Source organism: Rhopalosiphum padi, chromosome 4 (assembly GCF_020882245.1).
Source record: "Rhopalosiphum padi isolate XX-2018 chromosome 4, ASM2088224v1, whole genome shotgun sequence".
NCBI classification, from domain to species: Eukaryota; Metazoa; Arthropoda; class Insecta; order Hemiptera; family Aphididae; genus Rhopalosiphum; species Rhopalosiphum padi.
The window spans coordinates 35882968-35897433 of record NC_083600.1 but is presented as its reverse complement, the minus strand read 5'-3'; the positions used below and the strand labels follow the sequence as shown (position 1 = coordinate 35897433).

Genomic DNA, 14466 nt, shown 5'->3' with positions numbered 1-14466 from the left:
CAACTAATTATTTTTTTTATCACATTTTACATTATAATGTTGCAATTATTATTATGCAGTATAAAATTCATGTACGTGTTTTTCTAATTTATATATTATGCAAATTCAAATTTAATTCAAATTAGTTTAATATTTGTGTGTTAAACTGGTACTAGTGTTTAATCTTTATTGGAAGGAGCTTTAAATTTCAAAAATTCTGAAATAATTTTTATTATCAAACTTCAAATTATTTTAACAAATCTACTTTTTCAGTTTTTAATAACATTTTCTTAATTAAAAATGTATTATATAAAAACTATTATATTAAATATGAAATTAAATTTTATTAAATATGTACATATGTTTTTATACCACCTACTGTGTGATGTATGTGAAATATAACTGCTTATGTTTACCATCATGTTTACTATACTCGAGGGGAAGAAATATGTTAGTTTTCGATGTACATAATATGTAATACATGTGTGCTTAAATTTAAAAAAAAAAGATTAACATTTTAAGTCCGCTATTTAGTATTTATTTATCCTTAAATACTTTTAACGGCTTAAATGTGATTATAATTAGTATTTTACAAAATATAAAAGTAATATTATGTACATGATACAGATAATGATTAATTAAACGGTTTATAATGATATAATGTTTCCTAATAGGTATTGATATAAAATAATTTATAAAGTCTAGCTATATTTTTCGATCTTGTAACTATACGTAATTGTAGCGATAGGTGGATACTCGAAAGAACAAAATTCATAGGTTTAATACGGTGTTCGGAATATATTATAGAAATATTGTAGAAAATATTTTTGGGTTTCAGCAAAAACGTATTTCCGTGATCATGCGCCGATTGTCTGTTGTGACATCTGTATTAACTGTACTTCACTTATTATTATAAAAATATAATCATAATTTCGTTAATGCTTTGATTACTATTATTATCATTATAATTAAATATAATATAGGTATATCATGTTACAACATAAAATGTCGTATGTTGTTGCATATATTATAAGAATAATACTAGCTGTTAGTATTGTATCTTGAAATCGGTAGAATGGAATTTTCTGAGATTTTACGACCGACATATACTGAGACCAGCAGAACGGAAAAACGGTTGATTGAGGGGAGTGGTGACATTTTGAAGACGACCAACTTAACGGCACCGCGCGTTTCGTTCAGAAAACCTTCGTGGAACATAATATAACATTAGGTGTATCATAATAACATCATGTTAGTACCTATATATACCTCTAGGAATGTCCTAGATTTTCAAAATGTGTACCGAAAAAGGGGGCACGTTGTCGCTGATGATATAATACAGCCAACGACGCGCTGTTTATATTGTGCCTCTGGCAGTATAATAATCGTAATATATTATTACGTATGGTATATGATGATGACGATTTTCCCTACGTGTGCAATATGCGGTGATGATGATGACGATGATGCGCTGATGGTTCGACCTCCTCCTCACTTTTTTTTCTCTCTCTCTCTCTCCATACGTACACGCGTATATTATATGTATGAAATCGTTCCGTTAATGTGCCTACTCTCAGGCGGCAGTGCAGTCGCGGGCGGGCGGCGGGCTGTCCGTCCGTCGGCGGTCATGCGCGTGCGTGCGTACCAGCGAGCTATATAGCGAGTTGTGCGCGCGAGGGTAACACGTGTGCCCATTTCGCCATCGGAGTCATTTGACGTTGTTAACTCGTTCGCGGGCCCCGCGGAGAGCTCGGGCGCTTACAAAGCAGACGTTCCCCTCGTCGATGCTCCGGGCGGTGCTGCACGGGGTGGGGGACGCCGCCGCCGCACCCTTCCCCCCCGAGCCGCGCCCCCCTCCGCGGTGCCAAGCCCATAGCCAGCGCGCTCACACACACACACACACACGCGCGCGCGCGCGCGGCGCGTAAATATTATACGTGTATACATATTATGTGGAGTAGCGGTGGTCGTGGTGGTGCCGGCGCGCGGGGGCTAAACGCTCTCAACGTGGCGGCGCGCGCGCCACTCCACTCTGCTCGTCGAACGCCGCGCGCAGTTGTACTCGTCGTACCCGCCGAGAACCCGTCGCCGCCGCCGACGACGACAGCAACAGCCAGCAGTCATGGCCGCCACCTGACCGCAACCCCACTGCGCGCGCGTACGGTACAGTGGAAGAAAAACGCGAGAAAATCGGTTCGGCATTTTTTTTTTTCTACCATTTTAAATTTTCCGTTCATCTCTGTGTCTCTCCCTCTCCCACCACTCATCACTCGCGCACACATTCGTGGGACGCGATTTTTCCGAAAACGAATCGCCGCTCCGTCCACCGCTGCCGACGACATCACCACGACATTGTCGCTCAGTATATCGTCTGCTTATTACGCGTGTGCAACTGTTCGCCGTCCGTCGCGTGAAATCGGTTCGCCCGGTCGCGCTCGCATCACTTCGGATCCATCCTCTGGGCACACGCACGCTTGCCCGCTGCACCGGATATATGGATTAACAGCGCGTGTATAATAATAAACGTAAGTCGCTCTCGCACGGGGTCGTTGACTCTTCGTCTCCGTCTAACCCCTTTTTGCCGCCCGTGCAAGCTCCTCCACCGGGCGGCGCTCTCGTGACATCATTTAGGTTAATAAGTCTGTGTGTGCCTATACATTACTGTTGTTATCTTTGAGTGTGTACGTTTTTAATTTCTACTCTCATAATCTTCTCTAAACTATAATAATATGTAGTAAGTATATATAATATTACGTATATTGTGCACGTGGGGCTACAGAGTTTGTGCTGAATGTTATATTGCCACTTATATATTATTATATTATTACGATATTGTAAAATATTATATTGTTACGATAGGCGCGCGCCCAATTCTCCGCTCCGGCTTTGAAAATGCGATTATTATTTATTTCATCCCACCGTGTGGTAGAGGGGTAACGCGCCGCCACGGTGGTGGGTGAGGCTAGTTGTCGGGAGGGGCGGCGCGCTAAGGGAAAATGGCAACACTGTGCGGAATGCATTTCGCCACAAATTATACACGGACACTCGTATATTCCCTCCCTTGATTTATTTTGTATTTTTTCACGTTTACACGGGATTTTTCAAATTGTTTATTATTGTTTATCTTCTGCGTTTTTTTTTTGTCATTATTATTATTATCGTTTTACGTATTTTTTTTTTTTTTCGTATTATTGTTTCGTCATTATCCGAAAGACGTGACAGTATTACGAAAACAATATAACACAAGCGCGCACACACACGCACACACGCGCGATAACATCGCACAGGTACCTACCTACCTGTAACCTGCCAATATAAAACCGAACGGTCGAAGGGCCTATCGGAGGACACCGCCGCGACCGCGCGTTTAACGGTACACCCGGGTTCCCGCGAGCACGGCCAATCGTATGTACGACGCGCCCGCCGCCGCCGTAAACTCTTTTATAAACGTGTGCGAGGCGAACATTCATATATATATAAGTATCGTCGTGTATTGTATACCTACCTGTAATATATATTTATTATTATTATTATATGTATGAATATATACATGTATTCAGCTGCGGTCGGAGAGGCGTTATGGTTCGTTCTGTTTCGGGCCCCGTACGATTTTATTTCGTCACCGCCACCGCCCAAAGTAAAACCTCGCATGCCTGTATTATATGATACCATAATAATATTACCTATAATAATATACACAGTTCGACGGCCCGGTCAGATGGAAAATATCATCCCGTAGACCGCCGACCACCGAATGCGTAACAAGTATAATAAATAATAATATACAAATACTCGCGGAACTTACACATATTGGGAAACGTATAAAATTCTTATTGTGTTTTCTTGTCGACTGTGTTCCGTAAATATTGACAGATCTACACGAAACCGAACCGTACTATGTATTATGACGTGATGTATAATGAAATGATAATAATACATAATAATACTAACGTATTATTTCCTACACGCGTTGTGGTGTCTGTTAGCCCGACAGAAATCCGGTAATGTAAGTTAGCATAAAAAATTCATCACCTGAAAAACAATGCAAATATTTTTCTCTGCTAAATGATAATATTATAAACGATATCATATTATTATAATGTATTTAAACACTACCTACATCATAAGAAAATATAAACAACGTTATAATTTATAATAAATCGTTGAAAACTTGCAATACCTATACTAATAATACAGATATTACCTATATTTGTATAAATGCATTAATTTATTCTAGCGTAACCAAAACTACTCATTATATGTACGAATCATTCATTTATTATTATCTCAGAATTTGATTATCATGCTACTATGATGTTTTAAAAAAATGCAATTTGTTTTGAAGGTGAATTTTCAAGTAAATTAATAACAAATCCTAAACGTGCCCTTTCCTATTGTACGTTAATTGATGAATTATGTCCTCACAAATGTATTTAATAATTTTATTTGATATAGCTAGTATAGGTGCTATAAACATAGAACAAGGTTAAATTAAAAAGAAAAAACCGTACGTACGGATTGTAAAATTTTTCATATGATAATATTCCAAGTCGAACGTTTTTAGGGAAAACAATTTTTACTATTTACAAGTAAAGGTACAACTATAACACCACCGTACGTTTTGTATAACTGACGACATAATAATATTTATTACACAGAGACATTGTTTTAATAAACCAAAACGTGTTTGAATCGAAATATTGTTATTTGTTATATTTTATATACAATTTGTTTGGTATATTACTCTGACGAACTCGTGGTTTTTCTTTTATATTTCATATTGTTCTTGGAATCTACACTATGCCAAATAACACAATTATTGTATTTCACTGTTAAAACGAGAGAATTCAAGAATATTCTTAAATTATATAATAATAATAATATATCAAATAACTAATAATAGATCCACCTATAATAACATGTATAAATATTTATTTTATGTATACATTTTCCGAAGGATGCAAATTAATTATTCTTTAGCAATAATAATCGTAACGTAGGACAATCATTTATGGTTAGTTTTTTACTGGTATCATTATAATAAATAAATAAATCATTACATCAAATGTTTATATATTTAAATGTGTAATGCGTATTATTATTATTATGGTTATTTTGAAAATTACGTAATTAAATGTCGGTAATTCTGTACAATCTTAATGTTTTTTTTTTCAAATACAATTAAGAATTAACCGAGAATTTTTTTATGGTAAACAATTAAAACATTTAATTTATTTTTTCGAGGGTTTGATAGATAAATATTATTTTTTAACTATACGGGGACACTGTAATTTAATGAGTATTGTCAGCAATACTAACCGATGATTTATTAATTTTTTTATCTAATGAACTTTGAATGAACATCAGTTTAGTTTACTCGAAATATTATTATCAGCGTCTGTTATACAAAATGATTTATGAAAACATATTAAATTTCCAGATTACGAAATACAAAAACTGCCACTAGTTTAGTGATCATTGATTAATGTGTGTTTAAAATACTTCAGTCGAATGGATTTCGACCATCCATCCCTGAATATATAGCTATAATTATGATAATATTTTTATCTGCGGTTCTCTGCTTTTAGATTAATACCAAACCCGTCCCGACAAAATAAAAATATGTTCAACAAATTTGTTTAACACTTAAATAAACTAGAATATTATCTCAAATCGTATCATTTCCCTGTACTCTCGTGTTGGCAAATTATCAAATTATTCTACGCATAAAACTTGCATAATTTAAATGTTTTATTTTATTTAAATATAGGCCATCGATTATCGATACTAATAATTGTCTTATTGAACTTTACGTTTTTACTAAACTGCATTTAACAGTTTTGTTTGTTTGTTCAATTTTATATTTTATTGCTGAATATTCTATTCTTTTGTTGGATACGCTTTTATTAATTACCTATGTTCTATTTGTATGTGTAATTTTATAAATAACAATCAACCTACAAATTCAATGAAAATGTTCCCTTGTCTGTTACTTTTTATTTGATACCAACATAAGAATAATTATTCATTAGGTAAATTAAAATGATATACTTAATTAAGTTATTTTATATACTAGTACTATAGATACATAATATTATATATCTATATATATTCATAATATAATATAAATATATCGTATTATTGTTGTATATTTAAACAATAATTAGTAAAACAAAATTTTAATTTTTTAAACACCTTTGGTGGTGATATATTATATTTATAATAATAATAAAAATAAGATTTAACTTAATTATTCAAGTAAATAATTTGATTCATTATCAGCTGACTAATTAATAGTAAAATAAAAAAATATTTTTTATAGTTCTGTACAAATAAACACTAAGCCGAATATTTATAACTAAAAATGAAAATATTTTCATTAGTAAATAATAATTAATTAAGTCTGCAAAACTGTTAAATAATATTGTGTAAAATATTCCGGTAATTTATACATTTTTCGGTAAAAATGCCAAATATAATTCTGTATCTACTTTGAAAACTATAAGTACTATATGTATTGAATCAAACATTTGTGACTTATATTTAAATTGATATAGACTATATGTCTTTTTGACTTTATACCTATTTATGGATAACATTTTTAGTTTAAAAATAGGTACAAACAATCAAGAATTGATTACTTTTATATTTTTAATGTTTATCGTTAACTATTTTTATTTTATTTTTTCAATCCAAAACTTCTGAACTTATATTGCGTTTATTGTTTAATCAAATTTAACTATATTATGTATTTATGTGTCGATAAACTTTTCTTTTTTTTATTTATTTATCAAACTACATTAATTCATGAAATCGATCAACTAAAATTTGTTGGTTTCACCTACCTAATGAACAAATATTTTATGTTATTCGAATCATACACTTACAATTTATTTATAAATAATTCAATTAATTTAAAAGACGACTGCGTTGTCTCTGTCTTGTACATGTGTAACATAATAAATCTACGTACCTGCTTCTTACTATGGTTTATTTTTAATTAACATTATAGTAAATTTACATATTATCGGAGTTATAAAGAAAAATATGAACTGTGCTCAATCAAAGAGTCTTGTTTTACATAGTTATGATGAGATAAGTTCTTTAGTTACAATTTCAAATCCATATTATTCTTTTTAAAATAAACATTAAAAAAAAAACTTTAGGTACTCAAACACAGTATTATATTCTCCACTAAAAATATGGCGATATACACACGCGGGTACCACGTATTTTAATTAAATAATAATTTGTAAAAGTGTATATTATAATTTAATTTAACGAACTCTAAACACGTAATTCAAATTGATTTCTAATTAACAAACTTATATATTTTGTATGTCGATTTTATTTAATATAATTATTATATTTATTCATACGAATTCTTATTCAGTCGACGAGTTCTTTTTATAATGAGAGTTTGATGACCTGATATATATAATAACATTATAGGTAGGTATCGCAGTAGCAAGTATTATTATTTAATATGCATAATAATAGTGTACTATTAGTGTACAGTTGTTATAATAGCTGCAGACTAAACATTATAATATTAAATATTCTCCATATATCTATTTGACATTTGTTATAGTTAAATGTCTTTTCATTTGGTGTAAACAATCTATTAAATTTTATTAAAATACCTACTGCTAGTTTTTGAAACAATATAAATTTACCAATGTATTTTTAAAGAAAGTCATGCAAAATCTAGTAGTAATAGTATGTCATACGGTTTTAAATAAATACACCAATTATTTAGTTTTGATACTTTTAGTTTTAACATGAAATTCATAAAATTAAAGTTGTTTCTTCACTAAAATTGATTATACCATGCTGTAGTAAAAAAAGGATAATTATATGCATCTATACTGTTACTGTAATGTTCATATGCGTTACGGGTACATGGTTTTTTACTGTTTATAGCGATAAGCAATTCTATAGGGGTTAAAAATGTCAAAATTATCGCATTACATTATTTATAATCGTCCCCCTATCTGTCAGTATTAAAGTCAGATAAATACCAAAAGGAGAACATTGGAAACCTATTACTTCCGTTTAAAATAAATTATTAAATTTATTTAAATCGTCCTAACTATAATGAGTAACATATTACATTATAGTTTCAATCTTTATTTGGATCAACCAACATTTTGTTATGAGTTATCTTAGGTTATTAAATTAAATCTGCTTTTTATTTATCTGCTTATTATTTTCAAAAATACAAAACGAATGGACTTGTTTTAAACTGAACTGAAATTAACTGACTATATTTTATTCGTAGTTATAAATGAATAGTATATAATATTACCATACCGATAATAAAAAATATATTCTCAACGCATAAGCACGCAATATTATAACTACGACGTTTATAATAGCTAAATTTAGTTACCTTCAGACTAAATAATAATAATAATTTGTCAATTTTATCTGTTACAGGTGAATTTTTCGAGTGTATTTTTCTATCAAGTGTTGTGATCAAAATTTGATACACGTAGCAAGATAGTTTTAAAAATTATTTACATGAATCATAGTGAACATGTCACAAAACAATGGACAATCCCAGAGGTTTTGCCTCCGATGGAACAACCATCAATCCAACTTACTTGCTGTTTTCGATCAACTATTGACGAGCGAGGCATTTGTAGATGTGACATTAGCTGTCGAAGGTCAAATGCTTCGTGCTCACAAAATGGTTCTTTCAGCTTGCAGTCCTTACTTTCAGGTATTGATTCAAAATATATTTACTCTTTTTTTTTACGAAATATTAATTAAATGTTTTATTTTGTATAGACTCTTTTTGTTGGACACCCTGATAGACATCCGATTGTAATACTTAAAGATGTTCCACTAGTTGACATGAGGTCTTTATTAGACTTTATGTACAGGGGCGAGGTAAATAGTTATTGAGGATTATTTCATATAATTTAACAACAGAATTAAACACACAAATTGTTTAATTTATTTAGGTTAGTGTTGATCAAGATAGATTGGCAGCTTTTCTTAAAGTAGCAGAATCATTGCGAATCAAAGGTTTAACTGAGGTCAATGAAGATCGTGGAGACTTACCCTCGTTAGCTTCTTCTCTTCTTCAGTCTCACTCATCATCTCCGTCTTCTTCACCAGTACACAACAACCAAATGGCTCATGTGCCTCAACTTCAGCGCATACATAACCATAGTCCTTTACCTATGAAAAGGCCACTGCCATCTCATCCGCTACATGATCAACAGCGTCAACATTTGTCATACCCAATGAACCCGCTATTAGGATCTGCTCTGACTGCACCAAAAAGGAAACGTGGACGCCCCAGGAAATTATCTACAGGAAGTAACTCACCTTCACGGCCAAATGACAATAATAATGATGATAGTAGAGCATCCACGCCAGTTGGTACAAGCGCAGGTAAGCATATTTAGAATAATAATATATTGTGACATTGCAATATAATTTTTAAATAGAACTAATAGTATAAGTATAATATGAATAATGCAGGAAGTGGCCGTGATCCTCCAGATTTATTAGAATTGAACATGTCTGAAGAATCAGAATCTGCTGCAGCTGCACCTAGACATTTGGATTCTCCAAGCCATTTATCTGATCATGAAGACATGGAAGAAGAGTATACTGAAAATGGAATGGAAATAAAACAAGAGCCTATTGATCCAGTTCCAGGAACATCCCAAGGTAAATTATTTTAACTTCTTAAAAAATTATGAATATAATTAAAATATTTTTTATAACTTAAAAAGATTAAATTATTATTATTATGAAATTTAATATATATATATTATAGCCTAAGAGATAGATTAGTCCTACAAATTTCCCTATATATATATATCACTTGATTAATGCCTTGAATTTATCTTAATCTAATTATTATTAGCATTAAACTATTAAGTTGCAAGTTAATATATTTATGTATTTTATATTAGTTCTTTAAATTCTTGTATTTTATGTAAAATACATAATTTATATTTTCTATTTTAGATTTAAGTACAGTGAAAAAAGAATACGACACTCATTCTACTAGTATGCAGTTAGACCAAAGCGCATGTGGTAAGTTTTATTATAAACCTTTCCACCTATGTCATCATTCAAGAGATAATTACCATTTTAGTTTGTTGACTAAAGTTCATTATTATGTAACAATATACATGCTGATCATGTCTTTTTGTCATTGTACAGTTTTAACAATTATTTTTTTAATGTGATTATTTTAGCGCTTATAAATTAACAATCAGATGGGACACCTTCCTCTTTTATTTTTAATTTATAATTTTGTCCATAACTTTTCATTAAATTTTCCTTCATAAATTGTATAATATAATTTTAATGGATTTGGTGGATAAAATGTAAAGTAATTTAAGAGAAAGGTTTCGCATCTGGTTTTTTCTGGTCTGTGCGTTAAAACAAATTTTTGATACCTACTGTCAAAGTAATAAATCTATAAAAAGAATTTTTAAAGGACATAATTTTGATTGACAATCAGGTAAGTAGTATTTCCTTTAATATATTTTTCAGTAGTTTTAAATTAAAATGGAGGAAAGTGGACCCATCATTTTGTTAATATTTTTTTAGGATGGGCTTATAAAAATGTTTTACTTTTATTCAAATATTAATTTTGAAAATAATTTAAAAATTAAAAATTAATTTAAATATAGTAATTTTACTCTTCAAAATATATTTTTTCTAATTTATCGATAATTGTAAATTGAAGATTTAAATATTTTTACTATTTTAGTTGAATTATAAAAAATAATTATATACATTTAATCTATAAATTAATTATTGAAAATAACTAAAAAATTAAAGCATAGTGAATTTATATTAAAAAACATTTTTATAGTCTAATACTCTATTACAATTAACTATATAGATTTTTGTGTAAAATTAAATTTAACGTAAAAGATCAAATATTTTTCAGAAGTAGAATCTGAACAAACACGTACTTCATTTAAAGATACAAATGGAACAAGTGACTTTGACAATACTACAAACCATGCTAATCGCCCAATTATGGACAAGTATTCAGTTCGTCAATTCTGTACTCAAGAATCAAGCAATCTTTTTAGGTGTAATTTGTGCCGCAAAACATACACTCACATTAGTAATTTCTGTCGACATTTCCTATCATCTCATCACGGAATTAGACAAGAAGTGCCCTGTCCTGTATGTACTAGAATGTTTACAAGAAGGGATAATATGTTAACACATATGAAACAAGTACACAGAGTTTCTGCTCCAAAAGTTTATGCTACAAACAACAATAGTAGTTCTAGATTTGAATATAATAGTTTGTGATATTTTATTGTTGTTCGTGTATGCTGGCATACTAAGATTTTAATTTTTCTACACGTTGACTCAATTAACCAGTATTGAAGGTAATAATGCAGATAATGTGTTTCCATGAATACATTTAATCATATATTGTACCAAAGTTAAGAAACTTCAGTGAAATAATTAGAGTATAACAATTCCCGAATGGGATATAGTTTTTAATTATGTACTTAAATGGCAGTTCAGTTATATAGTTCTTATTTGTAGGGTAAAGGTTTATTTGTGTTAATTTTTTTTTTTTGCGTTTTTGTCTTCCTAAGTTTTAATTTGTTTTTGTTTTCCTCTGCCTTTATGCTCCTTCCATAGTTAACCCGTCCAATTGTTTTTATTATTAAAATAATCATTTAAATTTGGGTTGTTATACTATTTAGAGTTTACAATTGTTATAATAAATACTTGTCAATAATAAAATTAGAGCCTATTTTGCCATTTACAAGTCAAATATCATTAAAGCAGGATAAGTATAATTATGTAAACTAAACTCATTGTGTAAGTTACATTTTTGACACTGCAATTAATAAAAAAGATATTTAGTTTAATATTAAAAAATAATTTTGATATATTGTCAATTACAAAGACTAAACAGGTCTTTATTTAATTTAAAAATGTTGTTTTTGCATAAAACTAAATTAGTCAAAACTAAATTTTAAACTAGTGTATGATTTGATTGTTTTTGTTAATACCTAATTTTTAAGTTGGGCTGTGTGTTTTCTTAGTCAATTTGTTATTCAATCTGCCTTGCCATTATGTGTAGTTTTGATTTTAAGATTATAACGTTGTTAAAAAAATTTGTTTACGTTTATAAATACAATCATATTTATATTATATTATATTACGCTATATTATGTTATTATTATTATAATTATTATTTATAGACTGCTAGACAGGGTGTATTAGCATACAATTAGTTTAGTAAACAATGGTGCTTTGTTTTAACTTTTGGGGACATAACAAGTATTTTTGAAAAAATTTGAACGCCCATTACTAATTAAATTGGCTGTGAAAGCTACAAATATTAGTTAAATTTATTTTATTTCCTTTTGGTTTGTTATTTTGAATTTAATAATTGACTGAATTGAATAAGTATCCAAATAAGCTTGTTTTAACATGATCATTAATTTGTTATTAATCCGTTTGTTTTGTTATTTTTTTTCCTATTTAATATTTATTCTTCGGGCAGCGTTAAAAATTTATATGTTATCTTTGTTTTGTTTTAATGCGCCATCATATACCTAGTATATACAGTGATATTTAATATGTGAAATTTATGATAAAATAAAAAAGTATGAAAAATATATGTTTTATTATTTTTAAATACCTAATCTGCTCATTTTTAATGTTATATCACTATTTTCATGTAAAAAGCTACTAATATTAGCTTTTACGGATTGTATAAAAACACTATAATTTTACTTTTATAAGTAGTATTTTTAAAAATGTACACTGTTATCTTTATGTACAATATTTTTTTATATTTGCGGCCATAGGAGTTATATCTACAAAATTGCAAAATCAAATCAACAAATAACTTTATTGTAAGTGACAGGTGAACATAATTAAATAACAGCATGAGATATGAATTAGTATCTAGATTTTGCGTAGATAATTTTTACATTTAAACAGTATACAATATTATCATGTATTTGTAGCTTTATGCGTGCATTTTAATAGTTACTTACATATTATTATAACAGTAAAATTAAATTGCCTACATTTTTAAAAATATTTCATAGATTATAATTATTTTTGATACTATTTTTATTATTTTATCTATGTTATTAAAATCTACAGTTATAAACTTAAAAAACAAATATTTATTAATTTATGAACAATAGTTTTTAAGTTAAGACGAAACACTATTTTATTATGTATATTCCTACTATGTATAAATTATTTCATTTATATAATATGTCAGCAGCGTGCTTATTTTGTCTCTGGCCCACGAGCAACTGATAATATGCATCACTTGAAATCATTTTTTTTTAAGTTTTTCACTAATCTTGGCATTAAATTATCCAGCTCAAAAATTATAGAGATCACTATTTTTCAAGATATGCCATATAAACTTATCTAAATATTGTCTTTAAATAATTGAATCTTATAAATTAACAAAAAAAAAAAAATGTTTTTATCTTTATTAAGTTGAATTATAAAATCAATAATAATAATAGAATATAAAATTAATATGATGTCAAACCCTCAAAAATATTATATATTATCCTCTGTATAATTAATTCTATTAAATATTTAATTTTTGTGTAGGGTTTTTTTTATGAATAATTTTTCAGTACAAAATATAGACTTCTAGCTTTTAAACATAATAATAATAGATTAATTTATTAGTTTTTGGATACTTTTATTATTATTTATAATTTATTACTATTTCTATAGTTTGTTTTTTTAGTGCACTTTGACGTTGTGTTTTAATTTGTAATTAGTCAAACACTTGCAATGGTTATTATTTATTAATTATTAGTGACTAGTATAGAAACAAAAGCGTTAAAACATGAATATAAGATTTAATGTACATAACGTTTAAAAATATATGACCAATAATTAAAAATATACCTAAAATTAGTAAATAATTACCCACCTACATTATTAAAATTGATTCTGGACTCTGAAGTCTTTGATTTTCGAATTAATATAATTTAAGTATAATGTATATACTTTATACTACATAATATATTAATATAGCTTACAACTTTTGTATGAAGAGTTAATACGTAAATCCAAACCAATGTTGTACACAGTCGATTAAATAATTTTCCTACTGTGCATACCTACTGCATAGTATATTTAATATTCTTATCTATTAAATTTTACTTCATAATAAAAATAGTATAGGTACACTAACCTGCCACGTGGTACGACTTATAAACGAAGTAAAACTTTGTTTCTCAAATTGTTCAGGTGAAATGTTGTTTATTGATACTTAACAACCCATGATACCTGGTTACCTATAAATTAATTTGTATCAATAATCCGATTAAATAACGACTTAACTCTTTCATTACCTATACGATTCGAGTTCCAACTAATACGTCACACCTAATGATTAATTATACAGTACACCGATATTTGCATAAACGTTTACGGTCGATTCTTTAACATACATTAAATTTAGGTTAATAACCTATAATAATT

General features: G+C 29.1%; 1 protein-coding gene across 2 annotated transcripts in view; it reads left to right on the top strand.

The window, feature by feature from the left end:
- The window catches only part of LOC132928609 (protein tramtrack, alpha isoform-like), a 37229-nt gene that overhangs the window by 17606 nt on the left and 5157 nt on the right, over positions 1-14466 (top strand). The window contains exons 1-6 of one of the 2 annotated variants that reach the window (XM_060993406.1): positions 2026-2504; positions 8419-8704; positions 8773-8874; positions 8949-9384; positions 9475-9666; positions 9970-10038. In XM_060993406.1, the coding sequence (XP_060849389.1) occupies positions 8519-8704; positions 8773-8874; positions 8949-9384; positions 9475-9666; positions 9970-10038 (985 nt within the window). In that variant the 5' untranslated portion in view covers positions 2026-2504; positions 8419-8518. Of the gene's footprint in view, positions 1-2025; positions 2505-8418; positions 8705-8772; positions 8875-8948; positions 9385-9474; positions 9667-9969; positions 10039-14466 lie in introns of those variants that run through there. The other variant, XM_060993405.1, reaches the window with a different exon arrangement.